The sequence below is a fragment of the Bos indicus x Bos taurus genome, chromosome 5 (genome assembly GCF_003369695.1).
Source record: "Bos indicus x Bos taurus breed Angus x Brahman F1 hybrid chromosome 5, Bos_hybrid_MaternalHap_v2.0, whole genome shotgun sequence".
Classification (NCBI taxonomy): Eukaryota; Metazoa; Chordata; class Mammalia; order Artiodactyla; family Bovidae; genus Bos; species Bos indicus x Bos taurus.
Window position 1 is genome coordinate 26,530,105 of NC_040080.1, and position 19,272 is coordinate 26,549,376.

At 40.1% G+C, this 19,272-nt stretch overlaps 1 protein-coding gene across 1 annotated transcript in view; it reads right to left on the reverse strand.

Moving 5' to 3' along the window:
• Positions 1-19,272, reverse strand: part of SLC15A5 (solute carrier family 15 member 5) — a 95,457-nt gene that overhangs the window by 37,908 nt on the left and 38,277 nt on the right. Inside the window, 1 exon segment of the mRNA XM_027543541.1 lies at positions 8,913-9,101. Coding sequence (XP_027399342.1) covers positions 8,913-9,101 — 189 coding nt within the window.

Genomic DNA, 19,272 nt, shown 5'->3' on the forward strand with positions numbered 1-19,272 from the left:
AGGACTGAGCGACTGAACTGAGCTGATGCAATGTTACAGTTTACAGATATCTACAAGAAATAAAATGTGGCAAAATACACTCCTATGTAGCTATAAGGAAAATTTAACTGCTAGGTGGTTGAGTGTCCCAAAATAGTCACCCAAGTTATACAGCAATTTGAATATTTCTTTTGGATTTTGGATTGAGCTAAGGCTTGTACTGGAGAGTATCACGCATGCATGCTAAGTTGCTTCAGTTGTATTAGACCCTTTGTGACCCCATGGACTGAAGTCTGCCAGGCTCCTCTGTCCACAGGATTCTCCAAATAAGAATACTGGAGTGGGTTTCTGTGCCTGCCTCTAGAGGATCTTCCTGACCTAGGGATTGATCCATCCTGTGCCTCTTACATCTCCTGCATTGGCAGGTGGATTCTTTACCACTAGCACCACCTGGGAAGACTTGTACTGGATAGTATCATGGTGATATCAGTAAATTCTATGATTCTGTTGTCCATATAAATCATTAGATTCCCCATGGAAAACTCAATCTATCATAGAAAACTAGCATGGCGGTGGACAGTGTGAGCTCTGACTTAGATAAGCTTATGATAAAATCCTGGGTCAGATGTTTATTACTTCTGTGATTTTAGGTTGTTGTTTAATCGCTAAGTCATGTCCAACTCTTTGCAACCCTATGGACTGTAGCCCGCCAGGCTCCTCTGTCCATGGGATTCTCCAGGCAAGAATACTGGAGTGGGTTGCTGTTTCTTTCTCCAGGTGATCTTTTCAACCCAGGGATCGAAGCCATGTCTCCTGCTTGGTAGGCAGATTCTATACTTAAACTTCTCAAGCCTCAGCCTTCTTCTCTATGAAATGGTAGTAAGATCATTCATTATGTACTTGTTGGAGGTGTATGACTGTTACTTGCTATGATGTATACAAGAACTGAATAAGGTTAGCTATTTGTAACAATATTAATTTTACCAAATCAAATATCCCCTATTTGTGCAAGGCACTGTGCAAATCCTTTTATATGCATTACAAAATTTGTTTTTTGGCTGCACCTCATGGTTTGTGGGATCCTAGTATGGCAACCCACTCCAGTGTTCTTGCCTGGAGAATCCCAGGGATGGGGGAGCCTGGTGGGCTGCTGTCTATGGGGTAGCACAGAGTCGGACACGACTGAAGTGACTTAGCATAGCATAGCATAGCATTCCTTCCTGTATTTATTTAACGTTTTCATTTTGCTTTCTCTGTGTTCTCCATGTGTTTTTATTTATCATTCAATAAACATTTAAAGGAATCTCTGTGCTTCAGATGTGCTGAAGTGCTAAGGCTGAGGGTGGGAGAAAGTATCAGTACATCCTCCCTGGATTTTGAACTCTGGGAGGGCAGAGAGCAGAGATATGCATAATACTAAGGGCAGCACTAACCAGGTGCTTAATATCACAAATATTGTTATTGGAGATTAAGGTAATGATGATGAGAAGTAAAATGCTGTGAAGAAAGGCTTCAAATATCGGCAGCAGGAGACGTGGGTTCCAGAGCTGTCTTGTGCCCTGCAAATTACCTGCAGGACTTTGAGGCCAAGCTTGCAAGTTTTCTCAGGAAGAGCCAAAGGAAAGTGCAAGAGAAACACTGAAGAGGCTTTGGGCAGGAATGACTCAGTTACAAAAAGGTTTTGGCTGGTGAACTTTCCTCTTTCTAAATACAAGGAGACAAACAATGGGCAGGAAGATGAAGTAGGATGATTTCTTTCAGTGAGAAAAAGCAGAACATTCGGGCCCATTATTACTTTGCTAGTTAATTATTAATCCCGTGCTTTTCTCTTGCTAGAACTTCTGGTGCGGTATATAATTCATGAGCACACTTTGCCAGCTCTCTGCCTGCTGGTTAATCTCTCTTTGGTGTCATTTTCCTCGTTTTGAAAATCTCTGGTTCCCTTTTATAGGACTTCACTTTTCAAGTCCTCCGATCTCCAATTTCAGGCATCTACTTGTGTGTTCTGATCTTTTTTGACTTCGGTGACCATCGACTTGATTTTTTTAGGTTCCATGATATTTCTTTTAGCATACTGTAGTATAGATGTAATCAACAAGTCTGCCACTATTCTAAAATCCTAATTTTACTGTGAAAAGTTTTAGTCGCTCAGTCGTGTCTGACTCTTTGCTACCTCATGGACTTTATAGCCCAACAGGCTCCTCTGTCCATGGAATTCTCCAGGCAAGAATACTTGGAAAGGTAGCCATTCCCTTCTCCAGGGGATCTTCCAGATCCAGGGATCGAACCTGAGTCACCAGCATTGCAGGCAGATTTTTTACTGCTTGAGCCACCAGGGAAGATCATTTTACTGTGAAGACATAGTGAAAAAATATACAGTGTACGGGAAAGCTGGTCTTGTTGCCAAAGAGCAAGTTGAAATGTGTCTCCAGGTGGAGACTGTAGTGTTTGCAGAGATGCCCCATCACAGTTTATGTGGAATCTACAAACTATAGAGCCATAACTACCTTCCTCAGGCAGCTGGTACTGGAGACTCATTCTTGGAAATTTCTTTTACTTCACTTGTTCTTAAACAGTTAAAATGTGTTTATTGCATTTGGTGAGGGGTTTGTTTTGAACATGTGGAGAAGTATGGCAGAACTAGAAAATGGAACTTTATGCTATTAACATTTTCAGATCATTATTCCTCCCTCATCTGTATAAAATCTTCAACTTTGAATTTCATGTTACCTGGTTAGATCACCTAATATTTCTTGTCTTTGCTATGAGCTGCCAATCTCTGTGACATTTTCTTATATTTTTCAAAGTCATCAGCTCCCCTCTCATGGTTACACTCTCTGGTTCCACTTCTGCCTTAATTCTTGGCAGTTTTTAAAAAATATATATTTTTTGATGTGTACTATTTCTGTCTTTATTGAATTTGTTATACAATATTGCTTCTGTTTTATTTTTATTTTGGGGGCTCAATACATGTGGGATTTTAGTCCCCCAGTGAACTCAACCCTCCTGAATTGGAAAGTGACGTCTTAACCACTGGACCTCCAGAGAAGTCCCCTGCAATTTTAACACATACATACATATAGATCATCTTTCCAACCTTCCATTCTGTCATATCTTGGTTTTTCAGTTCCATGGCCCCCTTTCCAATATCCTTGTCCCCGACTTGACCTTAGCCACTCACACCTATGGACACATGCTGAATCTTGTACCTCAGACCAGGGGTTGGTGAACTACCGTCAGGTAAGGTCCAGTTGCCACCTATTTATAAATAAAGTTTTATTGGGACACAGCCATGCCCATTCATTGTATATCATGTCTGACGGCTTATACATCACAATGACAGAGTTCAGTAGTTGCACCAGAAACGAGTGCAAAACCAAACCACTTACTATCTGAAAATTTTAAGAAAAAGTTTGTCAGCGCATGCCCCAGAGGAGTGATTGTCACTGATCTATAATCTCAACTTTGTGCACTGGCCTCTGACTACCACCTTCCATCTTCCCAGCTTACTCTCAATGACCCAACCATCAAAATGCCTGTCCTCCTTCAGGGATTCCACTCCATTACTCCTTTCCTTATTTTCACCTCTTTCATGCCCTACATGTTCTCACTACTCTTTTTATCCAAGCTAAGTTCCACAGTCAACTATTAGAATCATATTCTTCCACATTCCCTCATTTCTTTGCCTGTCTCTTTCCTTCTGGAAATTGACTGGCAAGACAATTCACTATCTGCTCCTAGATCCACGCAGTCTGACGTAGCTAGAGAAAACCACATAACCCTGCTGACCAATTCATTTAAAAATTTTTTATTTTATTTTATTTTTTTTATTTATTTGGCTGTGCCAGGTCTCAGCTTCAGCACAGTGGTGGTGGTTCAGTCTCTAAGTTGTGTCGACTCTTTGCGACCCCAAGGGCTGTAGCCTGCCAGACTCATCTGTCCACGGGATTTCCCAGGCAAGAATACTGGAGTAGGCTGCCATTTCCTTCTCCAGTTGTGGCATGCAGGAGTTTTTAGTTGTCGCATGTGAATTCTTAGTTGTGGCATGTGGGATCTAGTTTTCCAAACAAATGATTGAACCTGGGCCCCTCCTGGAGCAAAAAGAAGTTTGAGAGTTTGACCAGTTTATCTCTTCCTCATTCTTCCAACTGCATGAGACCCCTTGCATTTTCTTGCCAGACACACTCCCACCTGTGCATTTACATGCCACTTTTCCAGCAGTGATGTTTATTAAAAATATTTTAAACAGCTCACACTTAAGTCCACTATATCCCTGGAATATTAAATCTTTTATTTTTAAAAAATAAGAAGTGTACATGGGGAAGAGAAGAACTGGGATTAGAAACCAGGTGAATAGAAAAAGGAGAGATGAGACAGGACCAGATTTAAATTATATTTCAGAGTAAAGACTGACTTGCTGTTGGATTGGAGGTGAGAAGTAAGAAGAAAAAAGGGACTTTGGATGACTGGTGACAAAGACACCATACTGCTCCCACTATCAGATCTCTTGGTGTTCAAGTTGTGGGAGGTGTGGTTTTCTACTATGACCTGTGAGCCGGACATCTGTGCTTGAGCCCTGAGTCTTGGACTATTAATTTCCCTGAAGCATAGTAACAATAATAACAGCACACATGTGCTGTGCTGTGCTTAGTCACTCAATCGTGTCCAACTCTTTGCAACCTCGTGGACTGTAGCCCACCAGGCTCCTCTGTCCTTGGGAATTCTCCAGGCAAGAATACTGGAGTGAGTTGCCATGCCCTCCACCAGGGGATCTTCCCAACCCAAGGATCAAATCCAGATCTCCCCCACTGCAGGCAGATTCTTACCTGTCTGAGCCACCAGGGAAGCTGTACAATTGTTAATGGTGAGTGTGGTCTATCCTATATATTGTCTATGTACATACTGCTTTTTCCTTTACATGAAATACTTCACTTAGTCCTTACAACATCCCTTCCTCACTTTACAGATGATGAGAAAGGCTCAGAAATGCAGACTAATTTTGCCAAGGTCACACAACTAAGTCAGTGGCTGAACTGGGTTTGAATTCAGTTCCGTCGACTTTAAGATTCATGGATATTAACAACTATGCCATACTGCCTTCCAGAAGAATGATTCTTGATTTCATAGTTCAAAACACCCTCTCACATTTTATGTCATTTAATTCTCAGGAGTAGGTTTCATTCCCATTGACTGTTACACTGATGCTGTGATATGAGGAAGAATTATAAGTATTTCCATTTTAAAGGTCTAAAAGGTGAAGCTTAGTGGTTAAGTGGATTTTTAAGGTCACATGTGTAGTTAATAACAAGGCTGGAAATTAAAATGAAATCTTCTGCTCCCTGTCCCATGAGCTCTATAGAGGAAAAGTCAGTGGACTTAGTTGGACCTCAGTTTTCAGATGGGAAATCAGGGATGGATGGACTAAGTGCTTAATATGACATGATCTGCCTTTTTAACTCTCTGGTTAAAAGTATCTCACTGGCTTTCAAATGTTGAACCACAGTTGCTTAGCTGGCTGGGAATTTCCTAACTGTATTCACTCATCACCTTCATTGATTCCTTGATGACTCAAGCAGTAATGAGTTCAACTGCATTGCAGGAGACAGGAGATTCGGGTTTGATCCCTGGGTCAAGAAGATTCCCTGGAGGAGGAAATAGCAACCCACTCCAGTATTCTTGCTTGGAAAACCCCATGGACAGAGGAACCTGGCAAGCTATAGTCCACTGGGTCGCAAAAGAGCTGGACATGACTTAACAACTGAGCACATGAGCATTCACTCATCACCTTCATTCATTACCTATAAAATGTCAGCTGACTACTTCCAACAATTTTCTGGAAACATCAGGGAAGTCACAAACATTTGTGTGGTGACATTCTTTTATACTTTTTTTGTATTTCCTCTAGTGTCAAACAGTGATAGTCACATCTTAGAACCTCATAAAATTATTTATTCCATGTGAATGAAATGACTTAAAATTAGAAAAAAGAAGTCTAACATACATATATGGCTGTAATTACATTTAATTTTATTTTGATTTTTTTACAAGAATTACCTTGATGTCATATATATGTATATTTGCATATATATTAAATACATATATATATGTATATTGCTTTGAGGAATTTAAGAATAATTGAAGATAATAGAATAATTGAAGGTTTAGACAAGAGAATTAGTTAGAATTGTCATCTATGAATATTGCTCAAAAGGTTGAGTTGAGCAGATAGAATGGGAAAGACATTAGAGGCAGGAAGAGAGTCAGGAAGTTGTAAAAGTAATTTTGGTAAAGTATAATTGGCTTGAGTTACAATCAGGATTCTCTGTGTGGCGAACTTATAAGGAAGACAGAAATATAAGATGCAGTAGATCACACTGATAAGTATACACACACACACACTCACACATACATACTGCAGTTTTGTAAGAAGTCACTGAAATACTTTGATGAATTTTGAAGTGGCTAGTTTAATTAATATCAGCATCTAGATGATACAGAAAACCCTTGATACTTAATAAAGTTATTTTGAACCTGTCTTATGAAACATTAGTGACCACACTTAATTTAGTGTCATTTAATTTAAAGACACTGAGTTGTCTGGAAAACTGGCTTAAACTTTCATTTCATTTGCATGTTTATATACTCTCAACGTATGAAAAAGAAGAGAAGCGAAAAGCAAAGGAGAAAAGGAAAGATACAATCATCTGAATGCAGAGTTCCAAAGAATAGCAAGAAGCGATAAGAAAGCCTTCTTCAGTAATCAATGCAAAGAAATTGAGGAAAACAACAGAATGGGAAAGACTAGAGATCTCTTCAAGAAAATCAGAGATACCAAAGGAACATTTCATGCAAAGATGGGCTTTATAAAGGACAGAAATGGTATGGACCTAACAGAAGCAGAAGATATTAAAAAGAGATGGCAAGAATACACAGAAGAACTGTACAAAAAAGATCTTCACGACCCAGATAATCATCATGGTGTAATCACTCACCTAGAGCAAGGCATCCTGGAATGTAAAGTCAAGTGGGCCTTAGAAAGCATTACTATGAACAAAGCTAGTGCAGGTGATGGAATTCCAGTTGAGCTATTTCAAATCCTAAGAGATGATGCTGTGAAAGTACTGCACTCAATATGCCAGCAAATTTGGAAAACTCAGCAGTGGCCACAGGACTGGAAAAGGTCAGTTTTCATTCCAGTCCCAAAGAAAGGCAATGCCAAAGAATCCTCAAACTACCACACAATTGCACTCATCTCACATGCTAGTAAAGTAATGCTCAAATTTCTCCAAGCCAGGCTTCAGCAATATGTGAACCGTGAACTTCCTGATGTTCAAGCTGGTTTTAGAAAAGGCAGAGGAACCAGAGATCAAATTGCCAACATCTGCTGGATCATGAAAACGGCAAGAGAGTTCCAGAAAAAAATCTATTTCTGCTTTATTGACTATGCCAAAGCCTTTGACTGTGTGGATCACAATCAACTGTGGAAAATTCTAAAAGAGATGGGAATACCAGACCACCTGATCTGCCTCTTGAGAAATTTGTATGCAGGTCAGGAAGCAACAGTTAGAACTGGATATGGAACAACAGACTGGTTCCAAATAGGAAAAGGAGTACATCAAGGCTGTATATTGTCACCCTGTTTATTTAACCTATATGCAGAGTATAGGTTATATAAATAAAAATAATAAATCAAAATTGCTGGGAGAAATCTCAATAACCTCAGATATGCAGATGACACCACCCTTATGGCAGAAAGTGAAGAGGAACTCAAAAGACTCTTGATGAAAGTGAAAGAGGAGAGTGAAAAAGTTGGCTTAAAGCTCAACATTCAGAAAACGAAGATCATGGCATCCGGTCCCATCACTTCATGGGAAATAGATGGTGAAACAGTGGAAACAGTGTCAGACTTTATGTTTCTGGGTTCCAAAATCACTGCAGATGGTGACTGCAGCCATGAAATTAAAAGACACTTACTCCTTGGAAGGAAAGTTATGACCAACCTAGATAGCATATTCAAAAGCAGAGACATTACTTTGCCAACAAAGGTCCGTCTAGTCAAGGCTATGGTTTTTCCTGTGGTCACGTATGGATGTGACAGTTGGACTGTGAAGAAGGCTGAGCACCGAAGAATGATGCTTTTGAACTGTGGTGTTGGAGAAGACTCTTCAGAGTCCCTTGGACTGCAAGGAGATCCAACCAGTCCATTCTGAAGGAGATCAGCCCTGGGATTTCTTTGGAAGGAATGATGCTGAGGCTGAAACTCCAGTACTTTGGCCACCTCATGCGAAGAGTTGACTCATTGGAAAAGACTCTGATGCTGGGAGGGATTGGGGGCAAGAGGAGAAGGGGACGACAGAGGATGAGATGGCTGGATGGCATCACTGACTCGATGGACGTGAGTCTGAGTGAACTCTGGGAGTTGGTGATGGACAGGGAGGCCTGGCGTGCTGCGATTCATGGGGTCACGAAGAGTCGGACACGACTGAGCGACTGATCTGATCTGATCTGATACTCTCAATGTACACTACAATTGTCATTTTTGGAGGGAGTATATAAGTGAGTTTATGAATGAGAGGGACAGGGTGGGAAGAGGGCAGGGAGAAGATCAGAGGAAAGATTACATATCGGTCTTATCTTCTAAGTTTTAGCAGAATTTTCTCCTGTTTCTGACCAAATGATTGCTACCTTTAACCAGATTAGTAAATCTTCCATTCCATCCTATCAACTTCAGGTAGAATTAATCATTGTCTGTATGTGGTAAAAGAACAAAGAGAAACTGTAATTTCTTTTTAAATGAGGATGATGCATAAGCTTGTTGTGAAGCATTGTGGGAAATTTCTGGGGCAGGATCAGATTTCCAACCACCTGAGGCAATGAACTCCGAGTAAAGACTCAGTATGTTCCAACAGGAGGTGAAAAAAATTATTACTCACATGCTGGGTTGACCAGGGTTTCAGCCACTCTGAGTAAAACGTATTGAAGAACGAGGTGGGACCAGGCCATGGAGGAGACGGTGACAGCCTTGCCTGAAAGAAGTTGCTCCACTGGAGGGAAATGCTTTCTGTGTATTTCAAAGAAGCCAGCTACCAACACAGACAAGGCAGCACAAAGATTGCCAGCGACTGAAGAAGAATGCAAAGGAAAAAAAAAAATTTTTTAACAGTCAGTGAAATGGAATATCTCTTGCCATATCTATAAACAAGGATTTCACAGCCATCTATGATTCTGGCCCTCCAAATGGGAATTTCTCAACCCGGAGGGCCCCCAAAAGAAAGAACAATCCCTGTGATATAGCTGCCGACACGACATTCCTTACAGACAGGAGTGAGGGAGTGGGCAGCTGGGGATGTGAAAATGCAGGATTACTGGCCCCAGATAGCTGAGGTGCATGTGAAAGGAATGAATTCAGTGAGTCCAGATGCTTGCATCTTCCCAGACATGCATGTGTGCCTGCTAAGTCACATCAGTCATGTCTGACTCTTTGCAACTCCATGGACTGTAGCCTGCCAAGGGTCCTCTGTCCATGGGATTCTCCAGGCAAGAATACTGGAGTGGGCTGTCATGCCCTCTTCTCCCATACATAGAAGAGAGCTAAATTTCTTACTGTGAGATATCTGGTTTTCCTTAACTACCAGTAATCTTCGATGTTCAGACTATCTTCTCCCTTTGTTGCAAACTTCTATATAATCTGACTCCATCCCGCACCTCTCAGAGCAGTTTCTCAGGGCTACTTGAGATGCTGCCTCCCTGGCTTGAAGTCCTAAAAATTCTCATCGAATGGAACAGCTCTCTACTTTCAGGTTGTGAGCATATTTTTTCAGTCAACACCCCCGATCAGTGTAATATTTCTTACACACTGACACTAGAGGATGTATCCTCAACATTTTGTTATTGTTATTCTGGGGATGTCCAGATGTCAGCTGACTGTGTTGTGTGATTTTCCTATGCTTAGGCTTTGGTCTCTCAGAAATGGCTGCTAGAGTTCCCTGTTTACTGTTCAAGGTGGTTTTAGAAAAGGCAGAGGAACCAGAGATCAAATTGCCATTATCCGCTGGATCATGGAAAAAGCAAGAGAGTTCCAGAAAAACATCTATTTCTGCTTTATTGACTATGCCAAAGCCTTTGACTGTGTGGATCACAGTAAACTGTGGAAAATTCTTCAAGAGATGGGAATACCAGACTACCTGACCTGCCTCTAGAGAAACCTATATGCAGGTCAGGAAGCAACAGTTAGAACTGGACATGGAACAACAGACTGGTTCCAAATAGGAAAAGGAGTACGTCAAGGCTGTATATTGTCACCCTGTTTATTTAACCTATATGCAGAGTACATCATGAGAAACGCTGGGCTGGAAGAAGCACAAGCTGGAATCAAGATTGCTGGGAGAAATATCAATAACCTCAGATATGCAGATGACACCATCCTTATGGCAGAAAGTGAAAAAGAACTAAAGAGCCTCTTGATGAAAGTGAAAGAGGAGAGTGAAAAAGTTGGCTTAAAGCTCAACATTCACAAGATCATGGCATCTGGTCCCGTTACTTCATGGGAAATAGATGGTGAAATAGTGGAAACAGTGTCAGACTTTACTTTTTGGGGTTCCGAAATCACTGCAGATGGTGATTGCAGCCATGAAATTAAAAGACACTTACTCCTTGGAAGGAAAGTTATGACCAACCTAGATAGCATATTCAAAAGCAGAGACATCACTTTGCCAAAAAAGGTCCATCTAATCAAGGCCATGGTTTTTCCAGTGGTCATGTATGGATGTGAGAGTTGGACTGTGAAGAAAGCTGAGTGCCGAAGAATTGATGCTTTTGAACTGTGGTGTTGGAGAAGACTCTTGAGAGTGCCTTGGACTGCCAGGAGATCCAACCAGTCCATTCTAAAGGAGATCAGTCCTGGGTGTTCTTTGGAAGGACTGATGCTAAAGCTGAAACTCCAGTACTTTGGCCACCTGATGCGAAGAATTGACTCATTGGAAAAGACTCTGATGCTGGGAGGGATTGGGGGCAGGAGGAAAAGGGGACGACAGAGGATGAGATGGCTGGATGGCATCACTGACTTGATGGACATGAATCTGGGTGAACTCTGGGAGTTGGTGATGGACAGGGAGGCCTGGCATGCCACAATTCATGGGGTCGCAAAGAGTCGGACACGACTGAGCGACTGAAGTGAACTGAATTGAACTTACTGATTGACTATCCAGATGGCCTAAGCTATTTAACCTCACTATCATTTTCCTTGGCTCTGTGTGTGTGTGCTTAGTCTCTCAGTCATGTCTGACTCTGCAACCCATGGACTGTAGCCCACCAGACTCCCCTGTCCATGGGGATTCTCCAGGCAAGAATACTGGAGTTGGTTGCCATGCCCTGCTCCAGGGGATCCTCCCAACCCAGGATTGAACCCAGGTCTCCCACATTACAGGCACATTCTTTACCATCTGAGCCACCAGGGAAGCCCTTCCTTGACACTAAAAGGTGGTTATTTTGTAGGATGCCTATGAGATTTAAATAAGATCACATATAGGTAATATTGGGCTTCCTTGGTGGCTCAGAGGAAAAGAATCCACCCGCAATGCAGAAGATGCAGGTGACGTGGGTTCAATCCTTGGGTTGGGAAGATCCCCTGGAGAAGGGGATGGGAATCCACTCCAGTATTCTTGCCTAGAGAATCCCATGTACAGAGGAGCCTGGTGGGCTACATTCCATGGGGTGGCAAAAAGTTAGACATAACTGAAGTGACTGAGCATGCCCAAGTATTATTGTAACACTTCCTGGTAGCAACTAGTAGCAATTGTTGAAGCTAAGGCAATGATTTTGAGCTTTTATTCTGAGATAAAATACATTATTCTGAAAAAAAATTAAAATCTATGTCTGAATAAAAAATGATTTGGGAAAATTTAAAATAAATGATCTCTTCAAAAGATTGTAATTACTATTTTAAAAAAGGTTATGAAACAAACTGTAAGCATTATCAGTCCTTGGTTTTCTGACATTTTTCTAATCCTTGCAGAAAAAGTAAAGTAACTATTACAGAATTAAAGATTAGGAACTTTTTCTTAGGAAAAAATATTAAATGTAATTAAGTGGGTAGAGAGTATAAATGGAAGAAATTATTCAGATAGCAGTTCAACTCTTCTCTTATTTTTAAGGAATTACCTAGGACATTTTGGTTGAAAATGAGAAGAGATTTTGTTACAGTTTATATCTACTGTGAAAGTGCTGCACTCAATATGCCAGCAAATTTGGAAAACTCAGCAGTGGCCACAGGACTGGAAAAGGTCAGTTTTCATTCCAATCCCGAAGAAAGGCGATGCCAGAGAATGCTCAAACTACCACACAATTGCACTCATCTCACACACTAGTAAAGTAATGCTCAAAATTCTCCAAGCCAGGCTTCAGCAATACGTGGACCGTGAACTTCCTGATGTTCAAGCTGGTTTTAGAAAAGGCAGAGGGACCAGAGATCAAATTGCCAACATCCGCAGGATCATGGAAAAAGCAAGAGAGTTCCAGAAAAACATCTATTTCTGCTTTATTGACTATGCCAAAGCCTTTGACTGTGTGGATCACAATAAACTGTGGAAAATTCTGAAAGAGATGGGAATACCAGACCACTTGACCTGGCTCTTGAGAAACCTATATGCAGGTCAGGAAGCAACAGTTAGAACTGGATATGGAACAACAGACTGGTTCCAAATAGGAAAAGGAGGACGTCAAGGCTGTATATTGTCACCCTGTTTATTTAACCTATATGCAGAGTACATCATGAGAAACGCTGGGCTGGAAGAAGCCCAAGCTGGAATCAAGATTGCCGGGAGAAATATCAATAACCTCAGATATGCAGATGACACCACCCTTATGGCAAAAAGTGGAGAGGAACTAAAAAGCCTCTTGGTGAAAGAGGAGAGTGAAAAAGTTGGCTTAAAGCTCAACATTCAGAAAACGAAGATCATGGCATCTGGTCCCATCACTTCATGGGAAATAGATGGGGAAACAGTGGAAACAGTGTCAGACTTTATTTTTTGGGGGTTCCAAAATCACTGCAGATGGTGATTGCAGCCATGAAATTAAAAGACACTTACTCCTTGGAAGGAAAGTTATGACCAACCTAGATAGCATATTGAAAAGCAGAGACATTACTTTTTCAACAAAGGTCCATCTAGTCAAGGCTATGGTTTTTCCAGTGGTCATGTATGGATGTGAGAGTTGGACTGTGAAGAAAGCTGAGTGCCAAAGAATTGATGCTTTTGAACTGTGGTGTTGCAGAAGACTCTTGAGAGTCCCTTGGACTGCAAGGAGATCCAACCAGTCCATTCTAAAGGAGATCAGTCCTGGGTGTTCTTTGGAAGGACTGATGCTAAAGCTGAAACTCCAATACTTTGGCCACCTCCTGCGAAGAGTTGACTCATTAGAAAAGACTCTGATGCTAGGAGGGATTGGGGGCAGGAGCAGAAGGGGACGACAGAGGATGAGATGGCTGGATGGCATCACTGACTCGATGGACAAGAGTTTGGGTAAACTCCGGGGCTTGGTGCTGGACAGGGAGGCCTGGTGTGCTGCAATTCATGGGGTCGCAAAGAGTCGGACACAACTGAGCGACTGAACTGAACTGATATCTACTGCACCCATTTCATTTCTCAAGTTATCATTCATATTGCTGGACTTAATCCCATTGTTAGAGCAGAGGCAAACTTTAGCTTGATGGAATTTACTTGAAATTTAGAGATAGTCACCTTTTGCTAACTTGCATAAAATTTCAGATAAGCAAACTTTCAATTCAGAAAAATCAATCTAATGTTTAAATAGCTTAGTGTTTGTTTTAGTTGATAGAGAAACTGGTAGGTAAATTTTTTGATTGTATCTCAACATTTAAATGTATCCATAATGTCTGCTCTTTCTGAGACCTCAAAAAACAGAAGGTATAAAAAAGGAGGAAATCTGAATAACAGAAAATTTAAGGAATTTTAAAATATATTATTACTTTAAATTAGATTCCATGAGGGCCCGTTCGTAATGAAGTAGAGATTTTGGTTCTGTTAACAGCTCAGATTGAAAAAAAAGGAATTTTAATATTACCTATCTTAAAGATATGACTTCCCTGGTGGCTCAGAGGGTAAAGAATCAGCTTTTGATGCAGGAGACCTGGGTTTGATCCCTAGGTCAAAAGATCCCCTGGAGAAGGGAATAGCAACCCACTTCAGTATTCTTGCCTGGAAAATCCCATGGATGGAGGAGCCTGAAGGGCTACAGTCCATGGGGTTGCAGAGTTGGACACAACTGAGTGACTAACATGCATACACCTTGAAGATAAAATTCATCCCAGAATTTATCTATACTTGGCACACTAAAACTCACTAGAAAGAGACCTAAAATGTCAATTTGATTTAATATTTACTCTATTACTGCTATACATAAAGTTGTCTGTTAGGGCAGTTGGGGAGGTAAGATTAAAAAAAAAATTGTTCTCAGTTTTTGTAGACTTATAATGCTATTCTAAAAGGAGAAGAATTTACTTCCAGCTGGAAAAGTGAGAGAAATCCTTCTATGATTTAAAGAAAGAAAGACTGAACTTCCTTGGTGGTCCAGTGGTTAAGAATCCTGCCAATTCAGGAGACATGGTTCAATCCCTGGTCAGGGAAAATCTCACATGCCTCGGAGCAACTAAGCCCATGTGCCATAACTACTGAGCTCACGCTATAGAGCCTATGCTCTGCAACAAGAGAAGCCACCAAAATGAGAAGCCCTCAAAGTGCAACCAGAGTAGCCCCTGCTTGCTGCAACTAGAAAAAGCCTTCATGCAGCAATTAAGACCAAGTGCAGCCAATAAATAAATAAATACAAAAAAAGAAAGAAAGAAGGGTTTCAGTAGGAAGAGGCGAGGGCAGCATGAATGGCCTGAGCAAAAGCACAAAGTCATGAGAGTATCAGACAAATTTTCACAATGGTGAGAAACATGTTATTTAGGTGTCAGGGGAGAAGACAGATCGAGGTCAGATCATAAGAGGCATTTCATAAATTTTTAAGGAATTTTCAAATTACTCTGAAGAAAATGGAATCATTGAAGATATTAAACACAAGTGAAAAGATTAGAATTGGCATTTAGGATGATAACTCTAAGAGCCAGGTGCTGGTTGATAGAATGGGAGTGATACTGAAGATAGCTAGGAAGTTAAAGGCTAAAGTACGGGCTTCCCAGGTGGCACGAGATGTAAAGAATTCGTCTTCTAAGGCAAGAGACAGTCGTGGGTTTGATCTCTGGGTCGGGAGGATCCCCTGAAGAAGGAAATGGCACCCCACTCCAGTATTCTTGTCTGGAAAATTCCATGGACACAGGAGCCTGGTGGGCTACAGTCTGTGGGGTCACAAAGAGTTGGACATGACTGAGCAACTGTACAGAAACCGACCTATTTATTAAGTACAGAAAAATAAATTATTTCTTTGGTTTTGCAATGACATACATATTATTATTGTTTAAAAATGTTTTTTATAATCATATTATTCAACAATATTAGACAAATGACACCTAAAGATTTAAAAAAATGATTTGCCTCTGGGAATTATGACTGACTGAATGTAAAGAAAGCAACAGTTGGAGACTGTTACTTACTGTTAAAAAACTTTCAAAACTATTGATTTTCTCACCTACCATGCTTCCCTGAATCTAAGATTAACTTAGCTATATGAGGAAACATTCTTTCATACCACTGAGAAAGGAAAAAAATGCTGCCAATCTAGCATAATATGCAACCCAATTTCACACACACATACAATGGACTGAATTGTGTTCCTTCAAAATTCATACATTTGAAGCCATAACCTCCAAAGTCATTACTTGAAGACAGAGCCTTTAAAGAGGCGATTAAGGTTAAATGAGGTCGTAAGAGTGGGACAGTAGCCTAATATGGTGCTCAGTTGCTTCAGTCATGTTCAATACTTGCAATAGGGTGGACTGAAGCCTGCCAGGCTCCCCTGTCCATGGGATCTCCCAGGCAAGAATACTGGAGTGGGTTGTCATTTCCTTCTCCAGAGAATCTTCCCAACCAAGCAATCGAACCTGGGTCTCCTACACTGGCTGGCAAATTCTTTACTGCCTGAGCCACCAGGGAAGCTCTGTATGACTGTTATCTTTGTAAGAAGAAGAAAAGATACCATGTCTATACAGACACAGAGGAAAGGAAGGGTGAAGACAGCAAGAAATTGGCCATCTACAATCCAAGGATAGAGGACTTAGGGGAAATTAAACCTGCTAACACCTTCATCTTGGGTTTCTAGCCTCCAGAACTGTAAGAAATAAACTTGTTGTTAAAGCCACCTAGTGTATGATATCTTGTTCTGGTAGCACTAGCCAACTGATTACAAGTATGTTCAGGTATTACGTGAAAATTAAATTGTTCAAGAATTTCCTTGGCAGTCCAGTGGTTAAGACTTGGAGCTCCCCAATGCAGGAGGCATGGGTTCAATCCCTGGTTAGGGAACTAAGATCCTTCATGCAAAAAATTAAGTTGTTCAAATATTGTGCAATTAAATTGTAAGATATTCCCATGAACCTCAAAGAAAGGATCGAAGTAGATAGAATAGATTTTAAAATTTTCTTGGCTTTCTTATTTTAGAATTTGAATTCTCTGTGTATCTTCTACAGTACGTCTCATTCTAACTAATTTAGTATAATTTAGACAAAGATATCATGTCCACTCCCCCCCACCACCTTTTTTTTTTTGTTATCACCTGTTGTATATAAAAAGGCTTATATTGTATTTTATCCAGGAAATTTTATAGCTTTAGAGGCAATAGATTAGACAAGAGATGGGCAAATATTTTTTGTAAAAAACCAGCGGTAAGTATTTTTGGTTTTATGTGACAAAAGGCAACATTTTGAAGCTATGTAAGTATTATATAACAAGGAATAGAATACATTTTCTACAAATTTTTTATTGATCAGATTCAAACTAATAATGCTTTTTTGAGGGTATAATGTAATTTCACTTAATTGGTATTCAAAGTTATCATTTCTTATCAAATCAATTGCAAATGTTCATCAGTGAAAACAACTTTTAGCTTGTAGATAACGCAAAAGCAAATGGCAGGCCAGATTTGGCCCATGAGTTAGTGGTTGGCCAAATTTTGGTTGACTTGTCAGCTTTTATTGCCTACTGCTGAATTTTAGCTCTGACCTGATGAGAAATTGTAGCATTTTTTTACCTAAGCCTCTGCTGGCAGTATACAAGCATGAAATGTGAGAGAGCAGTCTCTTGGCTTTTTGCTCTGTCCTTGAAACTTAAAGTCTAGTCTTTGATCAACAGCATAGGAATCACCTGGCAGCTTGCTAGACAGAATTTCAAGCTCCATCCTAGAAGGTTTGATCAGACCTACATTCAACCAGATCCAAGAAGCTCTGAGACCTGTTCTAGGAAAATCCAACGAAAGACAGTTCTCCAAACAATTTCAAGCAAAGCACAAATATTTAGTTCATCTACCTAGATATTTTAGGGCAAAGCATATTTTACCTGAAACATCAAACTAACTGCATTTGCTTTTTATTTGCTACTGCACTCTGGCGCAGATGAAAAATGGCTTTTTAAAAAATTCAAAACAAAGCTGCATTCCAACCTAAATTAAATCTGCTCCAATTTTATTCTTAACACCTATGAGATCATAACTTGTCCAAAGCAGAGTGTAGTTTATCAGAAAGTACACATTTTAAACCTCTAGCAGATCTGTATTTACAAGATAAAGCACACGGTTCCAAAGGAGATCTTATATTCAGATAAATAATGCATGCTTTAATATTGGCTATGTCATTGAAGGGGCTTCACTGGTGGCTCAAATGATAAAGAATCTGCCTGCAATGCGGGAAACCTGGGTCTGACCCTGTGTCAAGAAGATCCCCTGGTGCAGGGACCGGCAACCCACCCCAGTATTCTTGCCTGGAGAATCCCATGGACAAAGGAGCCTGGTGGGCTATAGTCCATAGGATCACAAAGATTTGGACATGACTGAAGAGGCTGAACACACACATGGTTGTAGACAACTCTCTAAAAGTATTAAATCGCTTAGAGTTTATTCTATTATCCCACCATGTGATAATTTTTCAAATGAGACCACAATGAATTTTTTAAGTCAGAATTTATTCAAACATTTTGGTTGTACTTGCCGTTTCCTGTTGAAGCAAAATCTAACACTACAATATAAATATGTAAAGATGATTCAAACATTGGATAAATTTGCCTCACTGAGAAAACTATGGATTTTTTTTTAATGTGTCATTTAACGTATGAGTCTCTGATATGTAACACAACTGAAAGGATGAAACTCTACTGAGTCCTTGAGAAATTGTCCTCAGATCCATGATTTTGGCAAATTCCAAAAACAGGAAATTGGCTAATGTAAGAACACACTGATGTCCATAAAACACTCTTATAAAGATAGCTATGATTTTATCATCGTATATATTTCTGCCTTTGTGGAAGATCTTTCTCACCTGCTACTTGGCATATGTTTTTTGCTGTTTCTCCTGTTAGTGGTATGTTCCTGTGTTTGAATTGAGCTATCCATATTCTGTCTTTTGTTTCTCTTTAGACCACTGGGAACTCATTTCAGGAGGTTCAGCTTCAGTTTGTGTTTTAACTTCTGAATCTGGAACAGGTCATTCATTTGCATGGAGATCAGTTACACAAACATATCTGTAAGGCATAAAATATTGCTTCAGTTGACTTACTAGATGGTCTAATTTAGGGGTCCCCAACCTCAGAGATCTAATGTCTGATGATCTGAGATGGAATTGATATAACAAAAATAGAAACAAAGTGCACAATAAATGTAACACTCTTGAATCATTTGGAAACCATCCCCCTCCAACTCATGGAAAAATTATTTTCCCTGGAAAAAAACTATTTTCCTTCTGGTCTACTTTACCTCAAATTTAATTCCAGTGTTGATGTCAACTTTAAAAGTAAGAACCTAAGAACATCGATGTGCTTTTATTAAACAAATGAATAACTAAATGAATGAGTTATTCAGGCTAGATATTTGCATGTTACTTTTTTTAGTGTTTACAAAACTTCCTGCCAGGTATTTTGCAGAAGGTATACACCATGATGTTTCTTGGTGTCACAGTTCTGAAAACTATACTAGAGAAAAAGTAGTTTTGATGAAATAATCCTACTTTCAATGAAGGTAACTGGATCCCTGGCTTGGTTTTTAATTTGTCAAGCACTTTGATTCCAACCAAAAAGAAACTCTGTCAATTATTAGAACTAGTAGAAGGTACTACATATAAACTATATATAAACT